The sequence below is a fragment of the Nymphaea colorata genome, chromosome 3, assembly GCF_008831285.2.
Source record: "Nymphaea colorata isolate Beijing-Zhang1983 chromosome 3, ASM883128v2, whole genome shotgun sequence".
NCBI classification, from domain to species: Eukaryota; Viridiplantae; Streptophyta; class Magnoliopsida; order Nymphaeales; family Nymphaeaceae; genus Nymphaea; species Nymphaea colorata.
In genome coordinates this window covers 1,829,526-1,845,810 of record NC_045140.1, presented here as the reverse complement: position 1 = coordinate 1,845,810, position 16,285 = coordinate 1,829,526, and the positions used below count along the sequence as shown (strand labels likewise).

General features: G+C 37.9%; 2 protein-coding genes, 1 long non-coding RNA gene and 1 other non-coding gene across 5 annotated transcripts in view; 2 read left to right on the top strand and 2 right to left on the bottom strand.

Moving 5' to 3' along the window:
• Positions 1–1,237: 1,237 nt before the first annotated feature.
• Positions 1,238–3,999, bottom strand: LOC116250670 (amino acid transporter AVT1H). The gene is made up of 3 exons (XM_031624481.2): positions 3,711–3,999; positions 2,878–3,485; positions 1,238–2,438 (listed from the first exon to the last, which is right to left on the bottom strand). Exons 1-3 carry the CDS (start codon positions 3,997–3,999, stop codon positions 1,908–1,910), a joined length of 1,428 nt encoding a protein of 475 aa, XP_031480341.1. The 3' UTR covers positions 1,238–1,907.
• Positions 3,363–4,387, top strand: LOC126409925 (uncharacterized). The gene is made up of 2 exons (XR_007572837.1): positions 3,363–3,499; positions 3,979–4,387. It is a non-coding gene; the product is annotated as an uncharacterized LOC126409925 (long non-coding RNA).
• A 4,182-nt stretch (positions 4,388–8,569) lies between these two features.
• TRNAR-CCG (transfer RNA arginine (anticodon CCG)) lies at positions 8,570–8,642 on the top strand. Its single transcript has one exon. It is a non-coding gene; the product is annotated as a tRNA-Arg (tRNA).
• Positions 8,643–10,682: 2,040 nt separating this feature from the next.
• LOC116250238 (vacuolar protein sorting-associated protein 53 A) overlaps positions 10,683–16,285 on the bottom strand; it is a 32,911-nt gene continuing 27,308 nt past the window's right edge. For both annotated transcript variants that reach the window (XM_031623791.2, XM_031623789.2), the window contains 5 exons: positions 13,093–13,170; positions 12,028–12,090; positions 11,789–11,857; positions 11,617–11,712; positions 10,683–11,177 (listed from right to left, as the gene is read on the bottom strand). In XM_031623791.2, the coding sequence (XP_031479651.1) occupies positions 10,884–11,177; positions 11,617–11,712; positions 11,789–11,857; positions 12,028–12,090; positions 13,093–13,170 (600 nt within the window). In that variant the 3' untranslated portion in view covers positions 10,683–10,883. The remainder of the gene's footprint in view (positions 11,178–11,616; positions 11,713–11,788; positions 11,858–12,027; positions 12,091–13,092; positions 13,171–16,285) is intronic.

Here is a 16,285-nt window from a genome sequence, read left to right as displayed (position 1 = left end):
TCTCATGCTGTCTTTAGATGATTTTCTGTGTGGGTTCTTAATTTTTCAGTTGGAGAGGGTCCAATACTTCTCCGTGGGTGTGTTTCTCTCTAGGTAAGAAACATGCGTCTGTCATTTCAATTTTCATCATGTTATTGAAGGAAAAAAAAAAAGAGTTCAAGGGTGTAAACAAACTTGCTTAGGTGTATCTGGACAATTTGGAACTTTGTTTGTCTGATTGGTTGATTTCAATTTCTATAAGCCGCCAGTCGTTGACTTTATTTAAACATAAGAATGTAATTTTTTGTGTTTCTTGAAAACACGTTCATTTTGTAGATATTTAGTAAGACAGTTGGCTGCGCTTAATTATACTAGACATTTCATACACACACACACACACACACACGTATATGCATGTATACACACTGTTTTTCACCAATCCAACCATACAAAACATCTAAACAGAAAAAAATCATGAAAATACATACCTAAACAATATTATTTAATGTTTTAAAAATAAAAATCCCAGTTTTCGTCGCTCATAAACTTTAATCGAGAAATTGGATTTTCATGAATTCTTTATTCACAATTGTATTCACGAAAAAAAGCTTAAAATATTTGATGGCATATTCGTGGTGGCATAATCTGAGGTTAAACATACATGGGTTGTGCAGTATTGTTGGAGAAAAAACTGCTGTGGGATCGGGTCATGAGCTTGGTGTATAGACGGTGTGGTGCAGATGTAGTATTGGAGAGTTTTCAGATTATCTGAACGGCTGCCTTCAGATAATGAGGATTCTTCGCTATTTTTAATGAGGATGAAGCTTGAATTTTCCGTTGAAAAATTTGCAAAGCAACACTCAGTGTTCACATGCCACTGACTTAAACAAGTCGGATGGGCCGTTAGAACTTTTTGGTTGAACGACACTAATTTGAAAAATTTTGGACTTTCGAGTCCATTAATTTTTTTTTTTCCGAAGGGCAGCCAGTTCACCGATTCGGCTGGGTTGGTTGTTTAATAATATTAGAAAACCTTTTTTATAAATAAAATATATGAAAAATATACAAAAAAACAATTTAAAATATTAAACCATTTTAAAAATAGTTAAAAGCCCCCAAACCTTTCATCAGCCACGGGATTCGGTTTGCCACGAATTTGATTCGAATCGGCCACGGGATTGAATCGGTCTGCCACCAATTGGATTCGAATCAGCCATTTCTGACGACCTTGAACTTAACCCTCTGCCTTGCCCAACGCCATGATCCGAGGCAACAGAAAAGCCATGGGAATGAATGCTGTGATGCCCTGAAGCCCTTCTCGGCTGCGCCGTATTTCACGGAGCACTTGATGGACAACATCCAAAGTTTTCAGGCCACATAAAAGTGCAGGGGGGCATTCACATCAAGGACTTGTAATCCGGTCACCGAGTAATCCGAGTAGTAAATCATGCCATCGATGCGGAAAATCTGTCTTTTTGAGGGTCTGTTACTGTTCATCCGATGTCCAGTTAGAAAGTTCTCTCTTTTTTATTTCTCATCCGCAATTCAGAGATTAGCTGGGGGTGGTATCTGTTTTTTTAGTATAGTTTCTCTTGTTCAAGCATCTGAAGAAAGTGGTCTCATTGTTTGTTTCGTAAGACAATCATAGGGATAGGGCAGGTGAGATTTTTGTCTTTCCGCTTTGGTACTGCAAACCCATTTTCAAGAACTGCAAAAAATGGTGCTTCTGCTCGTCAGAATAGTACTGTATGTTGTAAGAAATTTCTTATTCTATGCTTGTAGATATATATATCTCGACTACATCATGAAACTACAGGCGATTTCAATCTTCTGCTCTGCGCATTCCTTTCTTCTCTTCCTCAAAAGTCAGATGCTTCATCTCATCGCGGTGCAGCTTCTATTGCATGCCTCATTACCTTGCTTTGGATTTACGCTTGTGAAATGCTCCTTAGGAGTGATTTCCCAGATGATATTGTGCCAAACACTCCCAACAAAGTACCAATTACTATGAATATGACATTGAGTGCAATAGTGGCCCTTGAAATTTGAGATCCAGAAATCTTTATATAAAACAAAGAGGGTAAGATGATGCAGACACCAACACTGATAAGTGAGCCTGTAAATCCTAGAACATATTGGAAGTAGGGGATCGTAAGGGCTAGGAAAAGGATGCTAAGGAGGACAAATGAACCTATGGCGGCCCTTATAGCATGTTTTAAACGAGAACTCATGAAGTGGGGGAGTGCATTTTCTAGTTGGATGGCAATTGGTGCAAATTCAAGGGCATATTTGGTCATGGGTGTCAAAACAGTAGCCCACAGTGCAATCTTTGTAGCAATTAGATGGGGGGGCATACTTAGTGTAATTTGAGAGCTTACTCCTCCTCCGAACATTTTAGCTCCCATGAACGCAAGGGATGAGTATAGGATGATAACAATGGAGAAGCTTGTGATTGATACCTGTGGATGACAATAAATAATTTGAGAAATAAAGCTAAGCTTGATATAACAAAAATATGTCAAATGGTTTTGTTCATTATGACCCCTCCTCACAAAGTATGTTAAGAAAGAAGTCTTCATGGAGGGTGAAAAATTCACTGGACCGAAGAGAAGATTTATAGTGGTCAAAGGTTATAACTGGTTGTTAAGTTCTTTATGCGGCAAGGGTCTTGGGTTCAAAACTCGAGAGCTTTCCTTCTCTAACTTAACAATCGCTGCTCAAAAACAAAGGAAAAAGTTTTCTAAACTTTTTTCATGAACCTGAAGGCCATGTAGAGCGCATGTTGCGTAAATGATATGTTGCAGGTTCTCATGTTGGTAAGGTTTGAGGGGTCATGTTTGTTGCATAGTTATGGTGCACAAAATCAAAGTACAGTATAAGATGAAAATGTTTTCTTACCTTTGTAAACTTGGAAGGATCTTTCATGGCTCTATAAATGTCGGGGAATACAACATGGCCTGCATAGCTGAACATGTAGAGGCCGGAGATTCCTGGGATGTTCTGGAGTTGAAGTGCTGGTATTCTATGATTAGCCTTGGCACCCCAACTAATTGCAGTCCAGCTTACAGTGGCAAAAATCATAAGCGACATGATTATACCGCCGGAAGACAGAAAGGAGATAGAGGAGAAGTCCCTCAACCACAGACTTGGCAAGGAAATGAAGACTGCCATAATGGTTAGAAGATGACGAGTTGATATGTTCATCCATGTTATGTAGATGTGTTTGTTGTGGAATATTGTAGCTAAATTGTCCCCCAAAGAGATCGTGTAGGACACCAAGGCCAGGAAAATCTCAGAATAAATGAAAAAAGCAGCAACAAATCTTCCTTTTCCTCCAAAGGCTAGCTCTCCTATATCCTGGTAATTCCTTGATTTGGGACTCTGTTTGAGGCATTTTCCCATCACATGGCTTGTGTATGCACAAATCACACCAAGGCCTACGAGCAAGAAAATTGAAGACCATCCTCCATTCTCCAGAGCATAAGGAGTGGATAGTTGTCCAAGACCTGAAATTGAAAAGGTAAATCGTATTTATTTGTACCTTTTCTAATGTAGTGCTCTTAAAAATGAGGTTTGCATCCAAGGCAATTTTTGGAGCTTCTCTGTTTGGCAATTGGGTGCCCTTGTAAAACTGTCCCCATTTGGTGTTATGAAAAACAGTGTGTCGCTTAGCTCAAGTGAGTTCAGAAAATAAGGAAAAACTGAACACGAGCTTGATCAAAGTTACTCACCTATCAGCATTCCGATCATATTGATGACAGAATGTGTGAAGGAGCTGTTAGCATCTGGATGCTCTTGGCTACCAGTGGTAGCAACAATGCCCTTGGCAAAATCGTCATTGGCGTCAACCTCCATAACACAATTGCACACGTTGTTGGCCTCCAGGCATGAGCAACAATTCTTGTATCCAATCTCTGCTACCTGTCTTTTATACTTGATTGTATGTTCTCCATGCTCTCCCTTGTTAAATAACTGATGCTCATTCACTTCTTCCACCAGTTTGCTCTGTTGGCTTGCCATTATATGATGAAACTGGCAGAGAACGTGCGGATGATATTCACTCCAAATGCACAGATTACTGCTAGACAGTTGCGCTTTCAGATGTCTGCGCACTTCATGGTCTGCACCTGAGTGCTAGGTGTATGTACTTATAATATTGCATGGTGTGAGTATATTTGCATACCTGCACGTGAAAGTTGGCATGGCTGCTAATTGTGGGAGGGCTGCTTGGAAGATTCAGGCATCTTAGTCTGGTATTGACAGATCTTGAGGTCTTCAAATTGATAGTAAATTTGCCAAATTGGATATCAGATGGTGGGATTCCATTTGAAAAAAGATTTGTAGAAAAATTGGTTCATTTTTAAATGTTTCTTTTACATTTTTCAATTTTCCTTTCTACTGTTGCTTCTATCTGCTTTTTCACATTATTTTGCATAACGGCAAAGGTGAGTCTCAATAGCAGTATTCATTTTCCAAGTTTATCTAACTTCTTAAAGTGAATTGCTATGCAGTATCTAGTAATGAGTTTTTCTTCACCACATACTGTCAAGTGTGCGTCTTGCTGTGCCTTAGGATGCAATCGATCTTCTTGACATGGGTCTTTTGCTCAATATGTGATGCATCATTCATACAAAATAATTCGGATATAACCTGGCCGTGCCACTAGCAATTTGCAGTTCTTAGTGTGTCTAGGACTGCCTATGGTCCAGATGCATAAATGATCGATCAAAACAAGAGTTCTTGATCGTTTTTTCTCTGACTCTATTATCATATCGTTGAGAGGGAGAGAGAGAGAGAGAGAGAGAGAGAGAGAAATTAGTAAGTGCTTGACACTTGGATGGTAGACGAATACAAAATAATCTCAACCCTTGATCTTTTTCATATCTATGGTTGAGAGAAAAATAAGGAGACAAAGCTGTGAACCAATACAGATATATGTATGTATATATGTATGAGAGTGCCTCTTTTGCCTTTGCTAGTCCACCAAGTGGATTGGTTGTAGTTGGAGAGCCTATTCGAAGCTGACTTCTTGTAATTCCTGGTTTCAATCCTTGTTCTACAAACTGAATGTGGATTGAGAACCATTCTAACTAGATTTCGACCACCATCTTGAGTCAGACCTAATTTTGAATCTGTGATATTGATCAAAAGTGTGTTTTTTTTTTTTCTTTTTGAAACATTTGAAGGTCTTTTGTTTTCTAAAGAATGTTACTGTTGCTCTATCCCCCACGAGCTCATGTATTGGAAACAATTTCAGAGATCTAATCTGGATCTATTGGCAAACGTCAGACCGATATCTAACTATAGATACTGGCACGCATCTGTTCCATTTGCACTGCTTGCATGCAGCATGTTGTCTTTCCACCAACCTATGTATATTTAGAAAAAGGAACGCCCATGCTGACACTTTCATGATCAAAATAAAGTTAGCAAAAAACTAACTGGAGTATACATAAGGGGTAGGAATTTCAACCTTCAACATTCAGTACTGTTTCTTTATAGAGGGTCGAGGGCTGTATGAAAACATCTCGTTCTTGTAGTCCAAGGATCTGATTCTCTGGGCAAACGTAAAGCCCCAGTTCGCTTCTGTTAGATATTGGGAAAATGGGCTTCCATAGGTGGAGAAAGATTTTACTTCTGTGGTACAGGGACAAATCAATCTGAAAATTATGCCAGTTCCATAGGTGAAGGAAGATTACACTCCTGTGGTACAGAGGCAAATGAATCGAAAAGTTGTGGCAGTAGATTCTTCATTATTTCCTCGGAAGAAAAAGAAGAAAAGAGAAATGAACTAATGAAGGTTCCCTGTAAGTGGTGGACATCAAACCACATATGCGGAGAGCATCTCTAGAAGGTTGGAAATACTTATGATCATATGTTTGGTATCGCCAACCCAAGAACCAGAGGAAGAGCATCTAGAATCAAGGAGATGCCTACAACCAAATGTGCCAACAGACCAACATGGCTTTTGACATCCGTTAAGGTAATGACGTGATCTTGCCCAACGTAACTGAAACTTGCAAAGCAAATTGGCAGATTTGAATATGAAGATGTCATTCTCCTCGCATCAGCTGGTGCGATGTTGGGCAGCAAGGTGGGCATCTTAACGGTTCTTTGTTATGAAGTTGGGCGCACAAGATAATGGCGGCCGGTCTGCCCAGCTTGTTGTGGAAGAATGAAACGTACCAAATGAAAGTAACAGTTTGGTAGAAAAAAGAGCTCATTAGATTCTACTGTCCTTGACATCTTATTCTCTTTTGGGTTACACAATCAAAATGATGGTTGATGGAATCATGGAGAGAATGTCGTTAAACTCCACTTGATTTTGGTACCTCATTCCCTGGGGAGACGTATCCACTATTCTTCTGTTCTGTAGTCGATATAGATCCTTAGCTAGATCAGATATGAAAAACCTAGGTTATCTACCATTCTGATGCTATTCAAAGCTAAATACGTAAAACGAATGAAAACAAGTCAGAAAGTTAAAGAAGAAAGAAGCCTATTCCTTTGATTTGAGATAGTTCTAAAACTTCCAAATCTGGTACATTGTCGACAGTCCATATTAAGCGCCTAAATCTTAGTAGGTGAATTGAAATTAGAAATAGCTAGCTATTCACATCCATATTAAGCGCCTAAATCCAAATCTGTTTGATCGTACTGCATACTTGATCTCATGGAAGTTGCTGTAGAACAAACAATTCATTGATTTGTAAAATTGGTTCAAATAGGGACTTAGTTCCCAATTGAGTTAAGAATGAGAAAGAATCCGATTGATTACTGGCAATTTTTTAGTCCAACTTTTCACAAAAAGACTGATTTTTTTATGAAAAAGACCTGACTTAAGTTTTTAGCTTTCTTTCATTCAATAGCTCTTCTTTTTGTAATCTAAACCATTGAATGAAAGAAACAAGAACTCACGAGCATTTTTTGTTATTCCATCAAAATTCGAGTGTGTAATAGTAAAATTGTTATTAAACCAAACTTAAATGAATATTATATTAGAGATTGGATCTCACTTTGAATCAGAAAGGATGCAATATGCAATCAAACCTCTCGTTTAAAGCAAAAGAAGAATAAAGTGTACCAAGAGAACTAGAATAAAAACCTTATTCGAAGTTCGGTCTTCCAATGCAACTGCTTAATTAGAACAGCAGACAGCAAAGTCTTCTTACTAATACCCGTCAAGTGTTAGTTCAAAAATATAAGGGAGATGCAATGCCAATCTCCCACTAATGAAGTATGCCATATCTTGCAAAACAATGCTCACCGATGGAGAGCCATTGAAAATCTGGATGTTAGCCTGATATCTATATAGATTCCCATTTTCTTGGGAGTTGCCTTCTACCTTCAAAGCATCCTTTTAGTCTTGTCAGCCACCCTTTATTTTTAGATAGTAACTCATCATATACACATAGGAGTTTGGGCGCGAGATAAAATGGAAGCAAAATGAAATTGGTTACACGTAAACCATTTAAGAGAAGAATGACATGCTCTATGTATAACATTCCAAACGTTTAGTTTCATGAGTAGTTGAAGATTGTGAAAGATCATCAAAGACTTACTTAATTGATTAGTTGTTTTGGTTCTTCGTCTTTTTGATATTGAACCCGAAGTATTGAAGGGTGGGTTGGGATTTTAGAAAACTTTGTCGTTACATCTACAACTAAGTAGGGTCAGGCAAATATTGATCTCTATGCAAGACCAATCTAACCCAAAACCACCATCACAAAAGCGCTATAATATATCTAGCCGGGGCACATTCTTCGCGGCCGATTCAATGGTAACATTTTATTTTTCATTGCTTTTATTCTGTTTCACCAACATCATCGATCGGGTTCATGGATATATTATCTTTCCCGGTCTTCCAAACAATGAAACAACTTTTTTTTCTCTAAAGTTTTCCATCCTCATTTGGAACCTAGTAAACTATTTTCTGGAACATCCCACTTACTATAAAATAAAAATAAAGAATTGCCATGGTAGCTTTGAATCTTTAGGCGTTGTGCAATGGAAAATTTATGAGGAATTGGGTTCTATTAAGCTGATGGAGCCCAAAAAATTTGGTTAAGGGAAATTAGTTATATAATTTTAAGGGGCACCAGAAAAACTGCAACGAAATTTCAATATAAAAATAAAAACTTTTTTGTGGGCAATTCCCACCCACGCACCTGCCTCACCCCTGGTTGTTTTAGGTCTTCAAGCCTCTTTCTAGTTTTGTTGTAGTAAGATGTGTGCATCTCGATCAATTAGAAGCGAGAAATTGGATTGTGGCAGGGGCTAGTGGGAAGACATGGTGGCTTAGGACCAATCCTGGAATTGGTGTCGGTGTGGACTTAGACTAAAAACCAGGCTCGATCGTGTTCAGTATAGTAAATAGGCCCGACCCTACCAGATTCTGCTTGGAGGTTAGACCAGACTCGAGCTAGAGACTTGTTATTGTGAGCAGTATCGAAGGATGAGAGTCCGATCGAGAAATAGTGGCGGGTACAATCCATTGAACCTGGAGGCTGTAACAGGGTAGAAGAGCTAGTGGATACAACATAAAATGAAAGAGTTAACAAAGAAAAAGTTAACAGCTTTGTATGTGTCAGACCGTGTGGCCTAATGGATAAGGCGCTCGCCTCCGGAGCGGGAGATTGTGGGTTCGAGTCCCATCACGGTCGTTCTATTTATTCTCCCTTGCCTTTTTATTGTCCCGATCAACGTTGTTACATGTTTGTCAGGGACCGTTCCTAGGTCCACACATTGATGTGAAGGGTTAAGACGCAGCTCTCACCTATTTGTTTCCCGGTGCCAGAAGGTGCTCCTTTTATTTTTTCATATCTTCAATTAAATTAAAAGGTGGCTGCTCTATTCCTCAGACTACTTCAGTTCCTTTTTTTTTTTTTTTCAAAATCGAAAAAAAGATCGTATTAAGTTGTGCAAATGCTATTAGGCACTTTTTTAAGTTGTCAAAATAGAAAAATCATACAAAATCAATGGAAACTTTTAAGCAGTATTTTCACGGTCCATACAAACAATAGTGTCAATAATTGGATCAGATATGTGACCGAACCGCTCTGAAGATTTAATATGTGATTAAGAAATCAGATGGGATTCATATTGAAGAAATGACATATGACTAGATTCGGATCTGGATATACATAAACACTCAATTGGATTTGGATTAGATTTATTTTAATATCTTACATCTAATGCCCTTACATTTTGACAATCGACAAATTCGGTTCAAAATTCGGATTGGATTCATATTGTGAAATTGGATTTTGGATTGAGATTCGAATATGACTTTTTTTGTTAGTATTTGGATCCAAATATGTGAATATTAGAAAAAGCATCCGATCCATTAATGTCCCTACATATAAATGGTACTACTAGTCTAAGAAAACTGGAGAAAAGGGTTACAACAGGCAGCTCACAATAGGACTATAGGAGTCTACCATTTGGTGGAAGCTCTTTGGAGGTCATGCTTCCCCTTGGTGGAGTTCTTTTGCAAGCTAGTGACGCTCTCCTCTCCAGTCAGTTTATTCAAGACAACCAAATTGCACACATTATGAGCGGTTCATATATTCCACGGGTGCTTCCGTTCCTTGCTTCTACTTGCGCTCCTCTTTTCCTACACATGAGGCTGGGGTTTGTCCTAGCTTCTATAGAAGTTAAAGAACCCAAGTTTCTTTTATCTACCCATCCTTATGCATATCCATTGTTGAGCCAATGGTAGTGTAAGGAAATAAAGTGATGTATTTGCACATGCACAGAAGTACAATTTCATAACATAATGTAGCAAAATGATGTAAATAATACACAAATAGGACACTTGTTGCTGGCACTCTGTTTGTTAGTGCCTTCTTCTAGTCTCCGCAACCAAGTGCAGTCGTCAACAGGTCCAATATTATGGCATCTGCAACGATAATACTATAACATGAAAGGTCCTTGACGTTTGAAATAAAGCACTGACATTGGAATGGGCTATTTTATTTCTTTGTTTACTTTTCTTATTTCGTTACTTCTCAACATTCTGCCTAATAATTTAATGAACCAGCCTATCTTCTATAAATGCCTACTCTAATGCACTTAGATCGATTTATGATTTATCCACTAAAACAAAAATGGTTGACTATTCACGAGTTGGGAGATGTGCCTTCTTCAGACGCTGTCCTCTTCGCCACCAATGTAAGACAGCTGTTAATGCTATCAATCCATTTATCCACCAATGCATGACCAGTGAACCTTGTACGAGGAACGTAATGTTATGGCAGGTAATATCTTATAGCAACTGCAGAGAACATTTAGATAAAAACAGGGGAAATCTATTGTCCCGTGTTGAAGGGAGTTGAGGTAAAAATTCAAAGTTGAATTGTTTAGCTATAGTTTTCTGAAAATCGTCTTCCTATATTCACAGGCATTTAGATAAAAACATTAGCTTTAGGTTTGATGACTTTTTTTTATTTATGGGCATGTATGGAAACAATTTTTTCATAACAAACAATCGCTTGTCATGGACGTAACACACAAATCGGTCCCAAATAAGCTTTGCTCACATTTGTTAGAGAGAACGATGCCATTTAAACTGTCAGGGACATACAACATTCAGAATAAGCTGTTCATATGAAGCCAGCTATTCAGGACAAAAGATTGCTAACGTTTTTGCTGATCCTTAGGGCACATGACATGCCTTTGCAGAAGGAATGGTTCGAAGAGTATCAAGAAAAGAATACTGCCGATAGATAGAATCAAAAGAATGAACCAGCACGACGATCACTGGCATAACTCAATTTTTACATGGCTAAAGAATGGAGGAGGCACAACAAAAATGTGTTTTAGTAAGGCATGACATAACACTTGACTGCTCAAGACGATAGAAATACACATTATGTACAAATGTTGTGGTCTCCAAATTTGGATCACTGATTGAACAATTTACGGAAAGGCCCATCTTTGCGGTCTTTTGCAGCCTCAGTCAGGGCAAGAAATCGCTTGAAGCCAGTAGTTGCTGCACCCCTGCCAAGAGCTGCTGCACGGGTGATCACATCCTCCCTGGTAGCAATGGTGGTGGTGGCAGCAGCGGTGACTGATACATTGACAGCTGGAGAAGTGGGCAAAACTGCTGTTGGAACTGGTGGTGGCTGCTGTGCGATTCCAGAGCTATGCTTGTTGAAATCGTCTAGTATCATTTGCTGGTCCGTCTTCTTCAGCCCCTGAAATATGATGCCGGAAAATATTTTGAAAAGTCATGGCATTGACTTCCTTCTTTTTTTAAAAGGAAGGTGCACCTACCATGTAAATGCTTTTTCTTTTCAAGCTCAAATTTCGTTATAAAAAAAAAACCATTCATGTGGTAGCTACTAACAACCTCAGTTACTGCAATACACCAACGATGACATTCTTTTTCACTGTTGACCACATGGTGCTTTCACTCATTTTTCAGAGAACAATTTTAACACACGTCTTCTGATCATTTAATGTCCTCACCATGTAATCTTTGCTGATTATGATCACATCCACAGATAAAGTTATGTTCAACAGTTAACAGACTCCGGCTGTCTTAACATGAGCCCAAGGGCTCGGATCTATGAACATGCATGCAGAAAACACACACACATGAGAGAGAGCGAGAGAGAGAGAGAGAGAGAGAACCTTGAGCTCAAGTATCCGCTGGAAGTCTGAAGGAGTCCCTTCAGGTAGAAGGGCACGGTATGTATCAGCTACAGATTCAACAGGAGATAAGATCACCTGCAAAAAAGAACATCTTGTGCATTATTACATTTTCTCATATGATTGAATTTTTTCCAACCAATGAAGCTCTTACCTTCAGAAGCGCCTCAGCTTTACTCATCTCCCTGCTGACAAATGTTGAGTAGCCAGGGGCACCAGAGGCCTATGCAAGAATATGACTTGAATAAGCAATGCTGCAGAATGACATTTAACACACAGCAAAATACAAAGAAATTGACAACAAAATGAACTATTCAACAATACACTATTGCAGCATTAAAAGTTAAAACCTAAAGTTCTAAAGCGGGTCTAGTTTCTAAATAAAATTTGTACCTGCTTTCCGAGAGTAGGGATTTCCAACAGAATTGTCTTCACTGCCTGTGTATCTAGCAGCATCTGCAATCACACCCGTATAGGTCATCAAGTGGACCATTACAAAAACTCTCAACCTTCAATGGGAAATATACATCAACCCGTGAATACTATGTATAACAACATATTCTGGTATTATTCCATCACAGTAGAGAATTCTCAGTAACTACAAGGGGCTTCTCTCATCACGAGCTGTTATGGGTCCAACTAAATGCTACTACTGCAATTCATTCTCACAGGATATGGATTACGCCTAGTGAAACAACTCTATAGAAAGTTCAAGTGTAGTTTCAGAATTTGAATATTGTTTCCTGTGTAATAGATAGCAGATATAACATTCTTTTATATGGAGATTACTGCAGCAACAATATCATTCATTTGCCCCTATTTTCAACATCTTATAAGTGCATTATTACCAATATAAAATAATTTTCCAATTTTCGTGACATAGAAAGCAGCTTTGATTCAAAGCTGTTTCTTTGAGGTGCCCAAATTGAGCTGAACGTATCTCAGATAGACTGGAGCTCAATCGTACATCGAATTTTCCATCCCAATCTTCACAAATATACACAGTTCATCCTACAGCAACATCATAAAATGAAATGGTAAAACCTAGTCACAGTTCTAGTTTGTAAATAGAGAAACCCAATATGCTGCTTAATACTGTATCTTAATTGAATTATCCCCCATTAAGTTCCAATTGCAAGGGAGAAGAAAACTATCTCAGTAAAAAATGTACGTCAGGTTTTTCCAAGCTTCACAAATCTACACAGCTCATACTAAATCAGCATCATATACTAAAATGGTAAAACCTAGTCATAGTTCTAGTTTGTAAATAAAAAAAGTCCAATATGCTACTTAAAACTGTATTGTATTTTAATTGAGCTATCCCCCATCAGTTCCCAATCACAAAAGAGTAAGAAAACTATCATTTGTAACATATAAACCAGAAAGAGAATGACGTCATAGTGTTGCAGTTCCATCACAGAATCTGTATGACCAATGTTTTCTCAATAGCCATTGTACCTGCTGAGCTCCAGTTTCTGATATCTGCTTGCACTTGTATATGTTTTCATAGAAGCGTGGGCCCAAAGATGCAGCCAACTGCATGAGTTACTTCAAAAGTTCAACACATACAGTGATAAACTTTTTTATTCTGGAAAAGGTAAAGACAAGACAAGAATTCCCATGTAAAAACTCATAACAGAACACCATAAACATGCAGTGCAGAAGATCTCAGACTCCAATTCTTTTCAGGCATTGTAAGGGAAAGAAGAATTTCTTTTCCACTGAAATGTTCATTTCCCATATTTATGCTTTCTAAAGCACACCTACCCCATATACAGAAACCATTAGACAACATACTTTATCATAAAGAATTACTCTCCTTAACATGTTCCTCGGAATTCTTTGACACATGTTCCTCGGAATTCTTTGACACAACAAGCAGCTAGTCATTATTGAGTTGTACATATCTCTACAAAGTACAAGCTAAAGTCTGCAAAACATGCACACATGGATTTACCACATAATGTAGTGGACTTGTGTCAATAAAGTGTTAGTTTTGGCATCAAGTCGCACCCAAAGTAATTAAGACAAGAGGAAGATGCAGGAACTCTGAAGTGCGCCACACAAACAAATGATTTCACATTATTAAATTAATATCCTCATTTCTTTATTACATAGTCAATATAGAGAGAGCAAAAAAGAGTCATCATAAAAAGTTCCAAACAATTAAGAAATTTTAACACAAAGACTCTGATTAGGTAAAGACTCAAAAGACATTGAATCCTGTGGATCTAGATCATGGTCTGATATGAGGAATCAAATCCATTCCAAGCCAATAAAGTAATATCCAATTTGATGAATCAGCAAAAAGTTATATTGATTCAGTTACATCCCACTATCATCCCTTAATTGCATATATCAAGTAATAGATGGTAACCTATGTCACACGGGTACTCCTCTTAAGGAGGAGTACCCGTATGGTACGGGTACGGCCCTGGTGCGGTCAACGCAGTACTGGGTACGGTCAACGTACCCGGGATCATTTTTGTCCATTTTCGGACTCGGTTAACTTTGACCAAGTCCAAAGTTGTCCAGTTTTTGAGTTGAAAATTAAAAATCCCCCTCTCTTTTCTTGTTTCCTTTTTCACTCTAAACCTTTCTTGTACATAGTTCTTCACAACTTGTCATTTAAAATCTTCTATACAATGTTTCAAAAATTCATTCCTTCTCTATAACTTGACTCTTCGATAATAGTGTGAGCCATAACCATAGCAATGTCAATATATCTTAAAAGTGTGACCTGTTGTTCCTTCTAATCTTGATGATGCGACGAAGAATCAAGAAAGCTGATATATTTGTATGTTAATTACTTCTATACTGTGTTTTGTGATTTTTTGACATATATATATATATATATATATATATATATATATATATATATATATATATATATATATATATATATATATATACCCTCGCACCCAAATTTTTTGAAAATGATCCGTACCCCTATCCGCACCCGTACCCGTACCTATGTGACATAGATGATAACAAACATGAACTATATGATATCTCTAACCCCAAAGACTCACTATCATAGAGGTGCAGAAGAAAGGTTGGCTGTCATATTCAACAGTTGATAAAATTCACACACACACACACACAGAGCAATATATATGGTCCATGGATTCTACTGTCCACATCTATCAACTGTCTATAGCAGTCTGCCAGCTCAGTGATTTTCTGGCCATTTTCTGAAATTCAACATTACAAATGGGTGCTACATATCCAGATCTATGTGCATAAAAAATAGAATTGTTGAAAACAGATGCATACATTCACTTCTACAAGGAACATAATCAACTGCCTCATTGATTAAAATATGGGCAGCCATCAAATCACATCCACAAATCAGATTTCTACGATTTATTTCTCAGGCATATAGATTTGGGTGTTCTGACCTCATCTATAAGGTCAAATTTTTAGAAGATGCTGGTGCAAATGGTGCATGCTGGACCACTATATATATAGGATGGGGCTGGCCAAATTTCCATTTGTACTCACTTTTTGTAAATTCTGCCATATGGTTGTGATCTTCATTAACAAAACAATACAAATCCATATAAAACTGACATTTAAGTGTGAAACTAGGATTTTCTAGAAGTTCAATAATTAACAGTGATACTATTTTGCTTATAAATTGACTGCTATGTATCTAAAAATATTATTTTTATGTTGATTTCCATAGCTTTAGACATGAAGAACACATCCACATAATTATCTTTCTAACACAAAGTGCAGACGTATGTACACATTTGATGCAGTATAGTTTAGAGTTGGGTTTGGATCCTGTATTAGGATCCACTTAGACTTTGGTTAGGCTTATTTGGACTTTGCTGTATTTTTGGGTTTGGACCTTTTAGTTTTGTGACCCGAGATCCAATTCGGATATTAGGGTTAGGCCCCTTAAAAGGCCCTTTTTTCTTGTGCCGAAACAACCTGCTGGAGGAGCGTCCTCCTGAATGAATTAATCAAAACATTGCTCGTACATCCTTGAAGCATATACAAAAGCAGCTGTACAAAGCAAAAGACAGAAGCAGGAAAGAGCAAAACAGGACACAAAAAGCGGCCAACATGAAGAGGATACATAATCAGAAAACTGGTACCAAAACCAAAGTCAAGCCATCAAGGAAATGATTCAGGCCTCTTTTCTTGTGATTAGGGATAATTGGCATAGGGACAACTCCTAATTTCCTTTGATTATCGAATTCCCCTTTGTTTTCTTGCATTTTCCCCTTCTGTTCTTGTTTTCTGGTGCTTTTCCTACAGGGATTAGAGTGAGGAACTCTAATCACTGTCAACATTGAATGTAAACCTATTCATTTAAACAAATTTGTCCCTACTGGCTGATGGAACAAGTTTAACATTAAAAGGTATTGGAAAAGTTCAAAAGAACTTTCAAAACTCAAAAACATTCAAAATTCCCAATATTAGATGTATTCCCAAATAAAACTAAGTCTTTTGCATGTTTCTCAAATAACTGACCATGGGTGCAATGTTCTCTTCTCAACTAAGGATTGCATTGTGCATGATCACTGGTCTAGGAAGCGGACTGGGGAAGGGCAAGAACCAGAGACATGTACTACATGGACTTTCTTTTACTTCGGCCAAAAATCATAATGTAATTTTGTGAAGGAAATAGAAATAGATA